The sequence below is a fragment of the Miniopterus natalensis genome, chromosome 5 (genome assembly GCF_054644295.1).
Source record: "Miniopterus natalensis isolate mMinNat1 chromosome 5, mMinNat1.hap1, whole genome shotgun sequence".
In the NCBI taxonomy this organism is placed as follows: domain Eukaryota; kingdom Metazoa; phylum Chordata; class Mammalia; order Chiroptera; family Miniopteridae; genus Miniopterus; species Miniopterus natalensis.
In genome coordinates, this window is record NC_142085.1 from 9,880,841 (window position 1) to 9,899,146 (window position 18,306).

General features: G+C 57.2%; 1 protein-coding gene across 1 annotated transcript; it reads left to right on the plus strand.

Annotated features, from left to right (window-relative positions):
* Window positions 1–4,281: 4,281 nt before the first annotated feature.
* MAPK13 (mitogen-activated protein kinase 13) lies at window positions 4,282–16,053 on the plus strand. Its single transcript, XM_087817361.1, has 12 exons — window positions 4,282–4,411; window positions 5,142–5,271; window positions 6,443–6,501; window positions 11,665–11,773; window positions 11,942–11,971; window positions 12,307–12,354; window positions 12,478–12,592; window positions 12,752–12,823; window positions 13,390–13,469; window positions 13,676–13,754; window positions 13,845–14,018; window positions 14,275–16,053. Exons 1-12 carry the CDS (start codon window positions 4,293–4,295, stop codon window positions 14,352–14,354), a joined length of 1,095 nt encoding a protein of 364 aa, XP_087673487.1. The 5' UTR covers window positions 4,282–4,292; the 3' UTR covers window positions 14,355–16,053.
* Window positions 16,054–18,306: the final 2,253 nt, after the last annotated feature.

An 18,306-nucleotide genomic window follows, 5' to 3' on the forward strand; every position in this document is an offset into this window, starting at 1 on the left:
ACCTTCCGGGGCCCAGCAAGGCAGGCAGGCTGTGAGGGGCCGCACTGGCAGAGCTGTCCCTACCTGTGTCCTCCACCAGGGGGTGCTAAAGCTGAGGGCAGGGAGGCTCCTACCACAGAGGGGCGCCTGTGAGGAGGAGCCTCATGTTCTGTTGCTGGGATGGATGTTCTGGTCCAGCCCTGAGTCACCTGAGCCAGCCCCAGTCCCCTGGAAGGGAAGAGGTACTGGGGAAGGATGGCCCAGCAAGCCAGAGGCCAGCAAGCTGCCCCCAGGTGTTCTGAGCTGGGTCCATGGGGACTTGGGGGGGGGGGGTGAGAGTGGGAGGGGGCAACAGAGGAAGGAAGCTGGAGGGTGGGGTCAGAGGTGGGAACAGAGTGGAAAAGTTTGGACACCTGCTCCTCTGCAGAGATCCGCAGAGCTCACTGCTTTGCCCAGACCTTTCCCGGCACACGCCTGGGCTGGGGAGGCAAAGCTGGACAACGCTGGGGGAGGAGCGCCTAGCGAGAGCCTACTATGTGCCATCTCGTGTCATCTCTTTTCATCCTCACGATGCCTCCACGAAATGGGTATAATTACCCGCTCCTGTTTGACAGATGAGGAAACTGAGGCTTAGAGTGGCTAGCTAACTTAACCAGCCGGGAGCACCCCTCTGCAGCTCTGCAAGGCTCTCCCCGCAGCTCCCTCCCTCCTTGGGGTTTGATTGTTCCGTGGCGTGTTAAAAGGCACCGAGGAGCATGGGAACCTCTGAGTTGGCGCCAGAGCTCTGGGCTCCCTCGCTGTTTCCGTCCCTCGGGACCCCAGGCGTATCACGATTTCTGTTTCACAGGTCTCGTGGCCAATCGTGGTGAGGGTTTGAGTTGCCGGGCCTGCCGTTTGGGACGGAGCGGGCTGGAGTGTCTGGGGCGAGATGGATCTGGGTGGTCAGGATGGGGGCGTGGGCAGCCAGCCTCACAATCACGTGGGGCTTTTGGTTCCAGCTCTAAGAAGCCTAACCATGTCCCTGGCCCCCAGGGCTCACAGCCTCACTCGGGGGACGATGCTATAGCAACAGCCATTTCTCAGTCTCGTTGGTGGCTGAATGTGCAGACCGTGGAGCAGGTCTGAAGGCCACGTCCACCACCTTCTTGGTCATGTATGACTTTAGGCAAATGACACACAAGGCTTTGGTGAGGCTGGAACTGACCTGGCTCAGCTGGTCTGGCCGTGCTCCTGTGGGACACAGACAAGGCCATCTGTGACCACGGTGGGTCAAGACAGAATCAAGACCACTCCCAGCCATGTCTGAACACAGACAAAACATGAATGTTGTCCAAGCCACAAAAATGACCAAACATCCTCGATCGAGCTAACAAAGCGGAGGCTGCCTCCTCTCCCGTTACAGCTCTCCCTTCGTTCTAGTCGTCCCTCCTTCTGGGTGAGACTGATCAAAACACCCACCCGAGAGCCACCTCCTCCTCCTAACCGCGTCTAATCCACAACAAAGTCCTTCCTCCCTAACCCCACCAGGCACCGAACAGCAGCCCAAACCTCACAGCGAGGCCGTCTAACCCCCTCTTCCCGAGACGCCCGGGCCGCACGGAGCAGTCCCTGCTGCTGCACCGCGTCCTGAACGCAGCTTGCTCACCGCAGGTGCGTTTCTGGTGACCTTTGGCAGGAAGCACGGACAGTCCCTGCCTCACCGGGCTGCTGCTGTACGGCACCTGGAATGATACACCCCAGGATGCTTCAGACAGACTTGTCATGCTTTGCCTTCGTGTGCATTTCACAAGGGGGACACTGAAGCTCCAACAGGGACTTTGCCCGGATCACACAGCTGGCGGAACAGCCAGGGTGGAAATTCAGGTCTCACGCCAAAGTCGGTTCCTAACCCCCTACCTCTGCGTTACTAGGGCAGAAACCAACACTGCAAATTGGGCCAGTGTCTGGGAGGGCAGAGCAGAGGGGCCAGAGCTCAAAGAGGAAAGAGCCCCGGGGGCTTCGGGAGGGGAGCGCCCGCACCCAGGACATCCTCAGTGGCCCTCCCCTCCTCGTCGCCCGCCCATTTGTGACTCCCCTGACTGGCTCCTTCTCTCCAGGGGTGCCTGGCTGCTGAGTAAACAGGCCCAGAGAGGCCGAGGCGGGGGTCAGTGTCAGCAGAGCCTGAGGCCTGAGTCACTTCCTGACCGTTGCCTAAGAGGCTCCGGAGCCACAGCCCGAGTGGTCAGCCTGCGCCCTCGCAGGATTGCACCCGCTTGGGCAACGAGCACTTCCCTCATATCCCTCACCTTTCTGGGCTCACCTCTGCCACACTCAGGTTTGCAAGCCCTGTCCCTACAGGGGACAACTGGATCCTCAGCCAAGAAACCCAAGGCTCCTGGACAGTTCTCTCTTTTCTGTGCCGTCCTGAACTTTGGCCTCCAGGCCTCTTCCAACTGCAGACTTAGGGTTCCTTCCACCCAAAGGTCAGAAACTCCGGTTGTCCCCCCAGGCACCTAGCCCTTTCCCTTTTCCTCCCACGAGGTCTCAGTCAGGGGTGGGGCAGGAAGGACGGGAGGGGGGGGGAGTTGTCAGACACTCTGGGCAGGATGTACTGAGGGGGACACGCAGGGTCTGAGCAGCAGACATGTCCTCATGACGTGGGCAAGGCAGATGGTTTCAAACACGGCCATTTCCTTCGAGGGCAATGCCTCTCAGCCCAGAGACACCGCACAGCCTCGGGGCGAGAGCCTGCACCCTAAAGCTGGGCTGTGCCAGCTTCTTCAGCCCAGCCCTGCGCCTTACCAGCTGTGTGACCTTCAGCAAGTTACTTAACCTCTCTGTACAATGAGGGCAAACAGCAGTACTGACTCACAAGCCTCTCACCAGGGTTGCGGGAGTTGTGTATGTAAAACACTTAGAAGAATGACTGGCAAATGGCAAACGGCGGTGTTCATTAAATAAATATTTTTTCTCTTCTAATGGGCTGACCCTCCCATTCATTCTCCACGTGTGTTTGATATCCTACCGTGCGTCAGGTGTGAGCAAGGCCCGTGCCCTGCCGGCAATGCCTGCTGGGCGTTTCTGTGGGAGCTCTGCGCTCCTCCCCCGCAAATGGTCTTCCAGGCTGTGCGTGGCTGCAGGGCTCGGAGGGCGGGGCTGTGGCACCGAGCCTGAGGCCTGCAGAACCCCAAGGAGCACCCCACCCCCACCCTGCAGGCCACAGGCAAGTTCCTTCCCTTCCTTAAGCCTCCTTCTCTGTCCTTGACAAAGTGAAGCAACGGTCCCCGTCCCTTCCACAGCCCGGCTTCCAGGCCAGCGCGGCCGGACAGGTCAGGCTGGGCGCCGCACCTCTCGTGGCCGCCGCTCTCGGCCTCCTGCCTCGCGCCTGGGAGGCCTCGGCGGTTTAGTTCGAGCGCAGAGTTTCCTTCATGCTGAGCACCCCCCGGCACCGGGAGCAGAAGGCCTGGCTGGTCATCGCCGTCTAGGCCCTTAGGAAGCCAGAAAAACTATGAAACGGGACCTTTCAACCTGGGCTGGAGAGTTGATTATTATAGGATTACTGTGATTCATTTTAGGTGTAAAAACGATCTGCTGGTGTGTTTTTAAACTAATCCTTATTTTTTAGAGATGCAAAAAATATTTATGCATGAAATGATACGATACCCGGTTTTGCTTCAAAATCATGAGGGAGGAGGGATGCAGGTGGAATATAAGTGACCGGGAGCTGACGCGTTGGTGACGCTGCGGGATCAGGTCCCTGGGGTTCACTAGACCCTCGTCTTCAGTGTGGCCCCCAGACCCCGGGGGCCTGGGAAATGCAGAACCTGGGCTCCGCCCCAGACCAGCTGAATCACAAGCTGTATGTTAATAAAATACAATCCCCAGGGGGTTCGTGTCCACAGTCAGGTGTGAAAAGCTATTTTATCTGTTTTTGTATAATGTTTGGAACTTTCCATCATCAAAAGGTTGGGGGTTTGGCTTTGTTTTTCCCAAACCGTCCTCACTATCCCGGGAGATGTTCCCGCGGAGCCGGGGGCCGCAGGGAGCCGGGGGGCCCCCGCCTTCCCACCGCGGCCCCGCGCGGGACCCCTCGCCCCGGAGCCCCGGCCGCCCGCCGGGGGCAGCACCGCGCGCGGGGCGCGCAGGTGGGGGCGGGGCGGGGCGGGCGCACCTGGGCGGCCGCAGGCGGGACGTGCCCCGCAGGCCCCGCCCTCGCGCGGGGAGGCGGGGGCGGCGCGCGGAGGGCGCGGCCGGGCCGCGGACGGGTCGGTGCCCGGAGCCCCGGGGCCGCGAGCGCAGCAGCCACGCTGGGGCGCGGAGACTGGGCGCGCGGGATGAGCCTCCCCCGGAAAAAGGGCTTCTACAAGCAGGACGTCAACAAGACCGCCTGGGAGCTGCCCAAGACCTACCTGAGCCCCGCGCACGTCGGCAGCGGGGCTTATGGCGCCGTGTGGTGAGTCCCGGGCGCGCGCCCGCTGGGGGCGCGGGGGGCGCGGGGCGTCGGGGCGTCGGGGCCGGCGGGCGCCCAGGCCCCGGGGTCGGGTGGAGCCTCCCGCGGGCCGGGGTCGGGCCAGCGCCCCGCTCCTGCTCCGCGGGCCCCGCCTCGGGCTCCCCTCGCCTGCGGGGCTCCTGGGGCCACGCGCCCGCCTCTCCGACGGGGTCTCCAGCGCGCAGCGCCCCGCGGGCTCGGAAGACCCTCCGGGGGCTTTTCCGGGGCCGAATCGGGGGAACTGGGAGGCGAAGGAGAAAGTGAGCGAGAAGCCTCGGGCTGCGCGCGGCGGCGGCGGGCCGGGGGTCCTCCCAGGTGCCCCCCCATCTCGCTGGCTCTGCGGGGTCTCCGTGGGTTGGATTAGCCCTGGGTCTGGTTCTTACAAGGGCCGCCCAGAGCTCTTCCGGGCGAGCCCCGTTGTCACAGGGGTACACGGCACCCCGAGAGGGAGAAGGGACTGGCCAAGGGGCAGAGCCCGGCTCCCTGCGGGGCTGCGTGTCCCCGACCCCGGCGCGCCCCCCCGCCGCGCGCCCCCGGCCCCGCCGCCTCGCCCGCGGGGCCCGGGCATCAGCCTCCCCGGCCTGGCCTGCGGGCCCGGGAGGGGCTGGGTGAGCGTGGCCCAGGCGATGCCAGCCCGGATCCGGATGGCGCGGCCCAGGGGGAGGGCTGCGCGCTGACCGCCGGTGCCCCGCAGCTCCGCCATCGACAAGCGGTCGGGAGAGAAGGTGGCCATCAAGAAGCTGAGCCGGCCCTTCCAGTCGGAGATCTTCGCCAGGAGGGCCTACCGGGAGCTGCTGCTGCTGAAGCACATGCAGCACGAGAACGTAGGCTGGGGAAGGGGGGAGGCGGGCCCCCGCCCCTGACCCTGCCCCTGCCCCTGACCCTGACCCTGCCCGGGCGCAGCAGGTGCAGAGAGCTCTGACACGGCCAGGAGAAGGGCCTCTGATCCTGGTTGCCCCCCTCCTTATGAAGATGGGGCGCAGGGCCTGCCCTGCTACCTCCCAGGCGGGGTGTAAGGGGTGTGTTTGGCAGTGGAGCAGAATGACCTTTGTGAGGTGCAAATTTACTCTCACTGTTAGGAGGAAACGGGCTCGGAGGAACTTGGCCTGGGTTCTAGGTCTGAGAGCTGGTGCCCAGAATCCAAGTTAATGTTGTTTGGCCGCATGACCCTGACAACAGCAACAATAATAGATTCGGACAGTATGGAGCCCTTAGGATGTGCCGGCTCTGTCCTAAGAGCTTTGCACAGACCAGCTTGTTTAAGCCTCACAGTGTCGCACAAGATAAGTACTGTTAACTCCTATATACACATGGGGAAACTGAGGCACCAAAGGCCCACAGCTTGTGTGGTTGGTCGGTGGCAGAGCTGGGACTTGAATTTAGGCAGCCAGGCTCCAGGCCTCAGTGCGTAACCATTAGACTGTCCTATCTGATAGAAACAGCTAGAAAACTAGTGGCCCAGCCTGGGGCCTGGCAACCAGGCTCTGCTCTAGGGTTGGAAGGCAGACATTACAAATAACAACTTCAAATTTTTGTGCACGTTTTAAGCCCCACTCTTCTTCAGCAGCCCTCCCCACGGCCTCCAGCCAGGGGTGGTCTTGCCCCTGGCTGCGGACCAGCCCTTTGGCAGGCAAGAGTCAGGTGATAGGAGACCCAAGGTCAAGGGCAGGGAGCCTGCTGGCTGGAAGGCTCCTTCCCTGTTCCTTCATTCCCTTCACCACGTGTGGGTCCCTGCATGAGTTGCATGGTTTTGTGCTGCTTCCCCTGAACCCCAGAGTTGGGGGCAGCGAGCACCGGAACATGCACCTGCTCTTCTCCCTGGCCTGGCTCTCCATCACCGTGCTCCCTCCCAATTAGGGGGGGTTCCTCTTCAGCCTCTGCCCCTTAACTGCGTCCAAGAAGGCTGGGAACCTGCCTCCTGCGGGAGGTGGTGTGTTGGGAAAGGGTGGGTGGTCCTGTGTGTGGCTGAGCCCTCACTGGCACCCTTCTCCCCAGGTCATCGGGCTCCTGGATGTCTTCACCCCAGCCTCCTCCCTGCGCAGCTTCCATGACTTGTGAGTCTGGCTGCACTGGGTTCCAGGGGAGCAAGTTGGGGTGGGGGGTTCCAGATTCTCTCTTCTGGGTAAGGGGCTTTCTGCCCTGGCAGTCCCTGTGCCTTCGGGTTGTTGGGGTGTGATTCTCTCTGAAGAGATCTGTCCAGCCAAGGGTGGAGAGAAGGGCAGGCAGGAGGAGGTGGGAGGGCCTTTGTGGGGTGCATGCCTGGCACAGCTGTCTGCTTTGCTAGCCGCTTTTCGTGTTACCCAGCTTTAATGCCACCAAGACACCATTTCATGCTTATTTCGCTTAGCATAATACTCTCGGGTCCATCCATCCTCACGGGGTTGGCACCAGCTCACCTGGACATTCTCCGGGCGCCCAGGTGCGGGTCTGGACCGTGAGGCTCTTTCTAGCATGAAGCAGGGATCAGGAAGCCTTGACTGCCTCTGGCTAATGGGTGTTTGACAGAGTTATATGTAACCGAAAAGCCTCGGTGCTAAATGCGTGGCTTGGCTAGTGCAGTGGCTCGTCTAAAATTTAGAAACCTTTGGGAAGGTGGATTTTTTTCCCCCCAGTCCTATTTAAGTGCTCTGGAGGCCTCTTTGTTAGCATGCTTTTGTTTTAAATGTAATGCAGTAATTTTGAATGGAGTGGGGTTTTTTAGGGGGATAACATTTTATCTTTTTTAAATTGTATTTTTCAATTACAGTTTACATTCAGTATTATTTTGTATTAGTTTCAGATGTATAGCATAGTGGTCGACTAATCATAAACTCCACAAAGTGCCTGCCCTCCCCCCCCATCCCCAGCCTCCGATATTTGCAGTACCCACCTGGCACCATACATAGTTATTGCAATATTATTGATCACATTCCCTATGCTGTACTTTACATCCCGAGACTATTTTATAAGTACCAATTTGTACTTTTTACTCCCTTCACCTTCTTCACCCAGCCCCCTTAGCCGCCCCTTCCCTCTGGCAGCCATCCGTCTGCTCTCTACATCTATGAGCCTGTTTCTGGTTTTTTTGGTTTATTTGGTTGGTGGTTGTTTTTTGTTGTTGTTATTTGGTGAAATCCTGTGGTATTTGTCTTTCTCCGTTTGACTTACTTCACTTAGCATAATACTCCCTAGGTCCATCCATGTTGTCTTAAGTGGTTAAGATTTCATTCTTTTTTATGACAGAGTAGTATTCCATTGTATATATGCACCACACCTTCTTTATCCAATCCGCTGTTGATGGGCACTTAGATTGTTTTCAGATCTTGGCTACTGTAAATAGTGTTGCAATGAACGTAGGGGTGCATATGTCTTTTTGAATTAGTGTTTTGGAATTCTTTGGATAAAAACCCAGAAGTGGAATTGCTGGGTCATAATGTAGTTCTGTTTTTAATTTTTTGTGGTACCTCCATACTGCTTTCCATAGCGGCTGCACCAGTTTGCAACACCCCCCACAACAATGCACCAGGGCTCCCCTTTCCCCACACCCTCGCCAGCACTTCTAGTTCGTTGATTTGTTGATGGAGCCATTCTAGCAGGTTCGAGGTGACACCTCATTGTCATTTTAATTTGCATCTCTCTGATGATTAGTGACATTGAGCATCTTTCATATGTCTATTGGTCATCTGTATGTCCTCTTTGGAGAAATTTTTAAATTGGATTGTTTGTTTTTATGGTGTTAAGTTGTATGAACTCTTTATGTATTTTGGATATTAACCCCTTACCATGTATCATTGGCGAATATGTTCTCCCATTCAGTAGGCTGTCTTTTCATTTTCATTTGGATGGTTTCCTTTGCTATGCAAAACCTTTTTAGTTTGATGTAGTCCCATTTGTTTATTTTTTCCTTTTGTTTCCCTTCCCAAGGAGATATATATTAAAAGTATATATTACTAAGAGCAGTGTCAGAGCATTTACTGCCTGTGTTTTCTTCTAAAAGTTTTATGGTTTAGGGTCTTCCGTTTAAGTTTTTAATCACTTTGAGTTTATTCTTGTATGTAGTGTCAGAATGTGATCTTTCTTTTTCTGTCCAGTTTTCCCAGCACCACTTATTGACCAGACTGTCTTTACCCCATTGTATATTCTTGCCTCCTTTGTCAAATACTATTGACGATATAGGTGTTGGCTTATTTCTGGGCTCTCTAATCTGTTCCATTAGTCTATGTGTCTTTTTTTATGCCAGTACCATGCTGCTTTGATTCCAGTGGTTTGATAGTATAGTTCGATATCAGGTAGCGTGATACCTCCAACTTTGCTCTTCTTTCTCAAGATTGCTGTGGCTGTTTGGGGTTTTTTATGGTTTCATAGAAATTTTAGGATGACTTGCTCCAGTTCTGTGAAAAATGCCATAGCACTGAATCTATAGATTTTTGGGGTAGTATGGACATTTTAACAATGTTAATTCTTCCTATCCATGAGCACAATATGCTTCCATGTATTTGTATCTCCTTCAGTTTCTTTCTCCAATGCCTTATAATTTTTCGAGTGCAGGTTTTTACCACCTTGGCTAAATTTATTCTTAGGTGTGTGGGTTTTTTATGCAGTTGTAAATGGAATTGTTTTCTTAACTTCTCTTTTTGATAGTTTGTATATACAAATACAACTGACATGTGCTCTGGTCGGTCTGGCTCAGTAGACAGAGCGTCGGCCCAAGCACGGAAGGGTTGAGGGTTCGCTTCCTGGTCAAGGGCACGTGCCCTGATCTGGGCACGTACAGGAGGCAGCCAATCGATGTGTCTCTCTCACATCCATGTTTCTCTCTCCCTCTCTCTCCCTCTCTCCCCTTCTCTCCCTTCCACTTTCTCTAAAAATCAATGAGAAAAATATCCTCAGGTGAGTATTAACAACAATTTAAGAAAGCACATGATTTCTGGATATTAAATTTGTATCCTGCTACTTTACTGAATTCATCTATCAGTTCTAGTAGTTCTTTGGTGGCATCTCTAGGGTTCTCTCTATACAGTAACATGCCATCTGCAAATAAAGACAGTTTTACTTTTTCCTGTCCAATTTGGATGCTTTTTATTTCTTTTTCTTGTCTGATTGCTGTGGCTAGGACTTCCAGTACTATGTTGAATAAAAGTGGTGAAAGAGAAATCCTTGTCTTATTCCTGATCTTAAGGAAAACACGTTTAGCTTTTTACTGTCGAGTAGGATATTGGCTGTGAGTTTGTCCTATATGGCCTTCCTTATGTTGAAGTATGTTTTGAATGGAGTTTTTCCTATAATGCCGGTTGCTGGGCTTAGCATTTGGAATTTAACATGACCAGCCCCTCTGGCGGGGTAGGGGTCCAGGTGGGGTGAGGGTGCAGTTTCTAAGTGAATGCTGATAGTGTGCTCTGCACTGTAGGCGTGAGTAGAGTGCTGAGGACTGCATGCTGCCTCGGGGGGGGGGGGGTTCACAGCGGAGGCAGCATTTGAATTCAGTGCTGAAGGATGAGTGGAAGTTTGCCTTGGGTAGTAGAAGGGGCTGAAGGCGTCCCAGGCAGCAGGAGCTGCGAGAGCGGAGGCCACGGCACACGGAAGAGGCTGGACTGTTTAGGCAATATTGAGACGTTTGGTGTGACTGGTTTGGTTAAGCTAAGAGTCTGGATTTGATCCCTCAGGCATCTTCAAATCCACAGAGGTTTTGAGCAGTGAGGTGACGTGGCCGGATCAGATTTGGGGGATGTATTGTGGTGGCAGTAAGAAAGGAGCAGGGAGCAGCTCTGGGAGCGGGAACCTAGCGGGTTGTGTTCGAGACCCAGGCCACCATCTAGAGTGGAGCTGATGGGCTGACCTGAGACCCTGGGGACGCAGTGGCAGGGAGAGGTGCGAAGGTCAGGGGGTGCCACTTTCCTGCTCGGAGTACAAGGTGGAGGGAGAGCAGATCTTGGGAGAAAGATAATTGAACTTGGACACTTCACTTTTGAGGAGCCCGTGAACATTCCCATGTTTATTCAGAAGTCGCAAGGAAATCCAGAGCTCAGGAGAGGAAGGTCTGCACTAGGAATGTGGACTTGGGTTGGAACCGTCACCGTGAACGGTAACGCAGCCCAGGACCGGCCAGCACAGAGCATGACGTGATCCTGTTGATGACAATATCAGTTAAAGAAGGTCCAGGAGGATGCGCAGGTGAAGAGCTGAGGGCACCTCCTCAGAGGCAGAGCGTCTCGGGGGAGCGTCGGACTTTGCGACGCCACATGGGAAGAGAGGGAGCCAGGGGGGTGTTGGGCCGTTGCTGGGGACCTCGATCGGAGCAGTTTGGGTGGTGGAGTGAGAGCAGGCGCCAGGTTGTTGGAGGCCCGGGATTTAAGGCAGTGGGGTGCAGATGCGTAGACCACTCTTCTAGAGGTTTGGAGGGGAGAGAAAGAGGGAGAAGGGGCAGTTACTTCAGAAACAAGGTCAAGGAAAGGTAGCTCTAGCACAGCGAGACTTCAGCAAGTTGTGGGCCAAGAAGAAAGAACCAGGGTCCACCGGCGGTGAAAGTCAAAGGCGGGAGGGGACTGTGCGCGGAGCAGGGCCCGGCAGGAGGCGGCGTGTGGTCAGGCAGAAGGCTTCGGTCACAGGCGCACGGAGGGGGTCTCCCCCTTAGTGTTCCCTTTTCCATCTTTATCGTTTTTGTTCTGGACTTTGCCGTCACTACCTTGAATAACAGTTACGTTTCGCTGACCTCGGCTTGTTTCGCAATCATTTAAGACGGCCGCCTCCTTCCTTCTTCCGCCCTCCTGGAAATGGTTTTATTGTTTCCTTCTTGGAAGGGCAGGCATTTGGGGTTGTGCCCGGAGCCATCTCGGCCAGGCATGACCCTCTGGGGGAGAGGAGATTTGGACAGAAGCAGAAGGAGGCACTGGGAGATGTTTCTAACTCCCGGCTCCGGCTTTCTTGGGGCGCAGAGGAGGCAGGGAGAGGGCACCTTTGAAGAGGGGGAGCCCAGCTGCATTTGGTTTTCCTGAGCACACGCCCGCTGAAGTGCTCGCCCCGAGCTCTGCCAAGGGCCGCGGCTGTGGCCAGGCCCCGAGCCAGGCCCCAGGGGCCAGGAGGCCGTGCGGGGCCCTGGCTGGCTGTGGGTGGACTGGTTCTGCTTACACTCGGAGGTCATCTCGGGGGCCCCCGCTTGGCCCCAGCTTCTTGCCCCTCCTCAAGCTCAGACCCGGGCTGGGTGAGGCTCGGGACTGTACAGAAGCCCTCGTGCCTTGCAGCTACCTGGTGATGCCCTTCATGCAGACGGACCTGCAGAAGATCATGGGCATGGAGTTCAGTGAGGACAAGATCCAGTGCCTGGTGTATCAGATGCTCAAGGGTCTTAAGGTGGGTGGGGACCTGGAGGACAGCGGGGGGGTGAGACCTGAGGTTTGGGGGCTGCCAGGCCTGGGCCAGGAGAGCCCACTGTGACAGGGCGGGGGGTTCTGGGCCAGCCCGTAGAGCCTGGGGTGAAGCTAGGCGCGGGACCCACCCTCCTCTCTCTCCCCCACACAGTATATCCACTCGGCTGGCGTCATCCACAGGGTGAGTGCTGCCTCCACCGGGGTCCCGCCCACCCCGGAGGGTGCTCCACAGCCAGGGAGGGGGGGAAATGGAGGGAGGGCACAGTCCTTCGGGACATCGGGGATCTGACATGTGAATTTTTCAGACCCAGCTGTGTTCTGGGAAACTTGGGAAAAGCTGCAAAGTGAGCCCTGAGCTGGTGGGGCCTGTAGGACACCGTCCGGCCCTCGTGTACAATGAGGAGAGGGACCCCCGGCGAGGGGTGGGGGGGGTGAGGTTGCATGCTGGGAGGTGGCCAGGCAGGGACAAGCTCCCATCTCTGCTTCTCTGCCTGCTGCTCCCTCTCTCTCCTCTAGGACCTGAAGCCGGGCAACCTCGCCGTGAACGAGGACTGTGAGCTGAAGGTGAGTGGCCCAGGCAGGGTCAGCCGGGGTAGGGTGGGCCCCTCTCCCACAGCAGCCCCCCCGAAGCTGCTCCAAGAGCCTCCTCTCCTCAGCAAGCTCCTCCCCATGTCCCCCGAGTCATAGATCTTGGATTTTGGGCTGGCACGGCATGCGGACGCCGAGATGACTGGCTACGTGGTGACCCGCTGGTATCGGGCCCCCGAGGTGATCCTCAGCTGGATGCACTACAACCAGACTGGTCAGTGGTTGGCTGCCGGGAGGCCTGAGGCTAGGGCTGGGGTGGGGGCTCGGGGTCCTCTCTGGCAGCTCCCCGAAGGCCATCTTGGTGTCTCCGGGTTGACTGCCCGCTGGGCCGTGGTCAGCGGTCCAGGTGACACTTCCTCCCCTCCCTTGGCAGTGGACATCTGGTCCGTGGGCTGCATCATGGCTGAGATGCTGACGGGGAAGACGCTGTTCAAGGGGAAAGATTGTATCCTTTGCTGGGAAAGAGAATTCATCCAGGGATTCATCCCTTCCACAGACACTTTCTTACTTAGATCTTTTTTCTCAGTGTGGAAGCCCTAGGTGCCCACGGTGCAGTGAGCAGAACGATGGAACGTAGCCACTGGTCACTGCACCACGATGGGGGAAATGCTTCACGTTCTGGCACGCCCGCTGAGTGTGCGTGTGCGTGTGTGTGTGTGTGCGTGTGTGTGCGTGTACACCGTGCAGGTGTTGCCGAGCTGCGGGTCCGCCCTGCCCAGCTTGGAGCATGAGGGTGGGGAGACTGGGGAGTCGGGGAAGGCGATGCAGGGGGATGTGGGCCCGCGGCAGCACCCCCGGGAGCGTGTGTGGGAGGGACCCTCACCTGGCCCCCCAGGGAAGCCTTCCAGAGACCCGAGTCCTGAGGGACGGACCTTCCCCGAAGCAGGCGGGAGTTAGGCGCCTGGAGCCTGGGTGGTCGCCGCGGGGCCTGGGGGCGATTGAGGGCCGGAGGGAAGGGCAGCTGTGGACCCGTCGGCAGAGACCGAGGCGGAGCCTTAACCTGCCGCCCAGACCTGGACCAGCTGACCCAGATCCTGAAGGTGACCGGGGTGCCAGGTGCAGAGTTTGTGCAGAAGCTGAATGACAAAGCGGTGAGTGGCAAGGCCTGGGCTGACGGGGCAGGCGGGCCGCAGGCCTTTGGGCAGGGGGCTTACCTGAGCCCCTCTGCCTCGGCGGGTGCTTTGGCCTTCACCCACTTTGGACTGACTGAGCCTTCAGGAATCCCTGCTCTATACCCCAAGGCCGAGCCCCAAGGGGCTGACAGTTGGAGATTAGTCAGTGCTTTTCTGTTTTCCAGGCCAAAGCCTATATCCAGTCCCTGCCACAGAGCCCCAAGAAGGACTTCTCTCAGCTCTTCCCCCGCGCCAGCCCCCAGGGTGAGTCTCGGGCCTGGGCCTCTGCATTCTGCCCCGGTGGGTGGTCTGGCTCTCCCAGGCCCGGGTGTGAGGCTCATGCTCTTACTGCAGCCGTGGACCTGCTGGAGAAGATTCTGGAGCTGGACGTGGACAAGCGCCTGACGGCCTCGCAGGCCCTGGCCCACCCCTTCTTTGAACCCTTCCGGGACCCTGAGGAGGAGACAGAGGCCCAGAAATTTGACGATTCCTTAGAACATGAGAAACTCACAGTGGACGAATGGAAGCGTAAGCTGGGCCTCGGGCTCCTTCCTTCCGTCTCTGCCGCAGCTCCCTGTCTCTGCCTCCTTTGCTCCCATGCCCGGCCTCGGGCCCTCCGCCCTCCTGGACACTAGGCTTCCTTCCCTCTGCTCAGATACTGTCTCCTGTGTGCACTTCTTCCTCCCGGGGCTGACTTACTCCATGCTGTCCCTGTGGGGACAGGGGCCGGGCTCTTTCTTGCCCTCAGCACCCCTACCCACCTCGAGCCCCCTGCCTTTCCCAGAGCACATCTACAAGGAGATTGTGAACTTCAGCCCCATTGCCCGGAAGGACTCACGACGCCGGAGTGGCATGAAGCTGTGATGACTCGTCCAGCGGATCCCTGGCTGAGTCCAGGGACCACCATGGGACACCCCCTGCCAGACACAGCCCCAGAACCAGTATTTATTTGTCACTACTGAACCCTTCCTGGATTATAACCTTCCAAGCAGAGGACAGAGGGCCCTGTCCTTGTGCAGGAAACAGGCCCAGTAGATGCAGAATTCAAAGATGCTGGCTGGGAGGAAATAGCAGTGACCATCCCCGGCCACATTAAATACCTGTCTGGAGAATCGCCTGTGCGTGGGGTCCTTTCCTGCTCGGCTGTAGTGGGGCCGAGAGGGGTGGGCTGAGCTGGGGGAGGGGTCTCCGTCAATGATGGTGTATTGGTTTGCTAAGGCTGCCGAAACAATTGACCACACCTGGGTGGCTTAAAACCACAGAAATTCATGCTGCCACGATTCTGGAGGCCAGAAGTCTGAAATCAAGGCATCTGCAGGGCCACCCTCCCTAGAGAAGAAGCCGTCCTCACCTCTTCGCAGCTTCTGGTGGCTCCGGGAATCTTCGGTGTCCTTGGCTCGTAGCTGCTCAGTCCACTTTCTGCCTCTGTCTGCGCAGGGCCTTCTCCCCTGTGTGTGTCTGTCTTACAAGAAGAGCAGCTACTAAATGTAGGGGCCGCCCTAATCCAGTATGATCGCATCTCAGTCCTTACTCATTGTATCTGCAAAGACCCTATTTCCAAATAAGGTTACTTCCTGAGGTTCCGGGTAGACATGGCTTTTTGGGGAACATTCATCAGCCCACTCGAGATGTCCACAAGGGAGGGCCCTTTCCGGGCAGGTGCTTCGTTTCGGCGCCAAGCATGCTCAGCCACTAAAATAAGACAGTCGTGGAGGGAGCTGCAGCTGGTGAGACACAGCATGCAGGTTATTTTGGGTGTTAAGCAATCAAGATATGAGACAACAGCAGCCCGTTGACTGGGAGCTGCAGAGGCAGACTCGGGCTTTTTCCAGGCTCTACAGAAAGCTGTTCTCTTGCCCCGTTGGGAATGGTTGTCCATTTCTGCTGAGATTTAACCTGACAATGGCTGGGATCCTGCTGTCTGGGTTTGAAAAACCGGTAGGACCAATTCCCGTGCACAGAGTCAGGGGCCTGCCCCGTAGTTCTTGCCCCCAGCCCAGCGGGCCTCAAACTTTCCCGTGCGCCAGGGACCTGGTTCAAATGTACCTTCCTGGGCCCACCCCAGAGGTTTAGATTTAGCAGGTCTGGGGTTGAGACCCTAGAATGTCTGCATGAGGACCCCCTTCCCTCACCCCGAGCCCAGTGGTTTCGAGAGAGATCAGGCCATGTTTAGAGAAACGTAGCTGATTTCTGTACCACCTAATTCATCAGGAGGCCTAAGTGGGACCCTGCAGAGGGAGACTGAGGGGCTTGGATGAGCTTCACACTCTCACCTCAGAGATGCTAAAACTGGGGCTCAGATGGCAGTTTTAGGGCGGTGAACCTATTCTGTATGGTGCTGTAAGGCTGGGTACCTGACAGTGTACGTTTGTCTCAATCCATAGGCTGTGTAACACAGAGTGAACCGTAATGTAAACCATGGACTTTAGTTAATAATAAGGGACCGATGCTAGTTGGTCAATTGTAACAAACGCAGCACACTCACGCGAGATGTTACCGGGAACTGGGATGGGACGGAGTATAGGGAACCTTCTGTACTTTGGGCACAGTTTTTCCATAAACCTAAAACTGCTCTAAAAAATAATGTCTTTTTTTTTTAAGCTTCAAATTATGTCTTTAAATAAAAAGAAAAGAATAAAGAATGAGCCACACTGCCCTCCCCGGGAGGCTCAGCCAGAGGCCCACGGCTGGGAAGCGGTGGGCTGGGGATTTGAACCAGAACAGCCTTGAGCACCGAGCCACAGGCCCTAGAACCACATGCGTGGGCTCGGGGTTTGAACCAGAACAGTCTTGAGCACTGAGCCACAGGCCCTGAACCGCACCTGGCTTCCAGGACCCCCCGGCCTTCCTCCCTTCCAGCCCCTCTCCAAGCTCCCATGTTGGTGGGTTTGTTTTCTCTCCCAGAGCGGCCCTGCCGTCAACCAGGGAGGAGGAGATGGTGGGAGGGGCTGGCTGTGTCCTGCCCCAGCCCTGACCTTGCTGGTTACTAAACTGCCCCAGGTCCCCTGAGTCTAAACCCCTCAGTTGATTGCCTTCTGAGAATCCTCCGGCCCCAGAGAGAAAGCCCAGCCTCCGAGTCCTGGCGTTCGAAGGCCCCTGCGTTCTCTGACCTCACCAACTCTCCTGCCTCCCGTTGTCCCTATGCCCTAGCCCCCCGGGGAGCAGGAGTCCCGGGGTACACCACCACTCACCCTGCCTATGAGCAGGTTCAAGGCTCTGACGAGGCCTCCAGTAAATGCTCAGCATTGTTTAATCCAGACTTCCTGAATGCCCTTAGCCACAGGCCCCCCTTTCTCCTGACAGCCTGCACACGCGGAGCGGAGCACAGGCCAGTGCGCAGGGCCCCGTACCCTGGGCTCCTCTCAGAGCCTCTGCACAGGGGCCCTTCACCCCCCTCGCTTCTCAGGACTTAGCCTCAGGCCTCCCTCCAAGAGGTCATTTTCCAATCGCCCCTCCGCCCAGGCCCTCTGTGCCAGCATGCACGGTGCACAACATCTGTCTCCTCTCCCCAGTGCCCACTGGGAGCCCCTGCTGGGAACAGATGTCTGTGAGTGAGTGAGTGAATGAATGAATGATGTCCTGCAGGCTGTTGGTCATTTCTCTGCCCCAACCAGAATAGCATGGTGTTAGGAGCAGCCGAGAACGCAGCAGGAAGCAGAAGTGGTGGCCCAGCCTGCACCTTGGTCGCTCCCCTGACGACCTCTAGGCTCTGGGGTTCCCAGGCCTCTCCCCATCATCACTGTGTCCTCAGGTCCATCCCAGGATTAAACTTCTGTGGTTGCTTCAGCCCCTTCCCTATACTTCCCTCAAACCTGAGAAGTTTCTCGGAAGGGAAGGGAGGGTGCTGAGCAGTGGGACAGGGGCCATGGATCCCAGCCTTACCCTATGGGCACGTGGCCAGAGTGACAGGAAACAAGTCCATCCTCAGGCTGGGTGGGGGCAGGAGGGCTGAGCTTGGGCTGGGCTCAGGTGACCTCACAGCTGGCCTGTGGGATCTCGGGCAGGTCTTGTGCCCCAGCCCCTGTGGCCGGTTTGGCAGCTCGAACGGTCTTCACAGAGAAGAGGAAGCCAGCCCGAGGGACTGGGGACAATTCAGTAACAGTCACTGTGGCCTCGACTCCCACCTTAGTAAAATGAAGGGTGTCCTGCATCACGGCTCAGCTCCTCTCCCAGGCAGCTGGGGCCTGGCCATCTGGGTCACCCAGGGCAGGACTTGCCTGGTGGGTGCTGGGGGTGGCACTGCCCTTGGGCAGTGCATGGAGAGGCAGAGAGGATCTGCCCTCACAGCAGAGAGCCCAGTGTGCAGATGCCAGCTTTCTCCTGGCACATGAAGCAGCGTGGGCAGTTTTTCCCGGCCCCAGCAGTGCTATAGCCACAGCTGAGGAGGAAGGAATCCCACCCCTCCCCAATCTTGGCTTTTGTGTTCTTAAATTTTGTTGAAACAACCCCCTGAGAGCCACCGCAGGGTGCTCCCCTCCTTTTATCCCACAGTGAGCTGGGGCTCTACCCTCATTCACCCCAAGCCCCTGCGACCTAAGCCGAGGCGGCTGACTTCCCCCTTTTCCGGGATGGCCAGCCGAGGCCCATGGGCACTGAGCTAACTGCAGCACTTAGGAAGCCGTGGGGTCCATGCCTCCCCCACCCCCACCCCCCCTACCCCACCCCACCCCACCCCAGGCTTCCTGGAGCAGGTGGAACTCTGACCCGGCTCCTCCCACAGAGCCTCTGCTCCCCTGAGCAGCCTCCGCACTCTGGACCAGTGTCAGCAAGGCTCCCCTGGGCTGGGAGCTCTTGACCTTTTTTGGGCCATGGATCC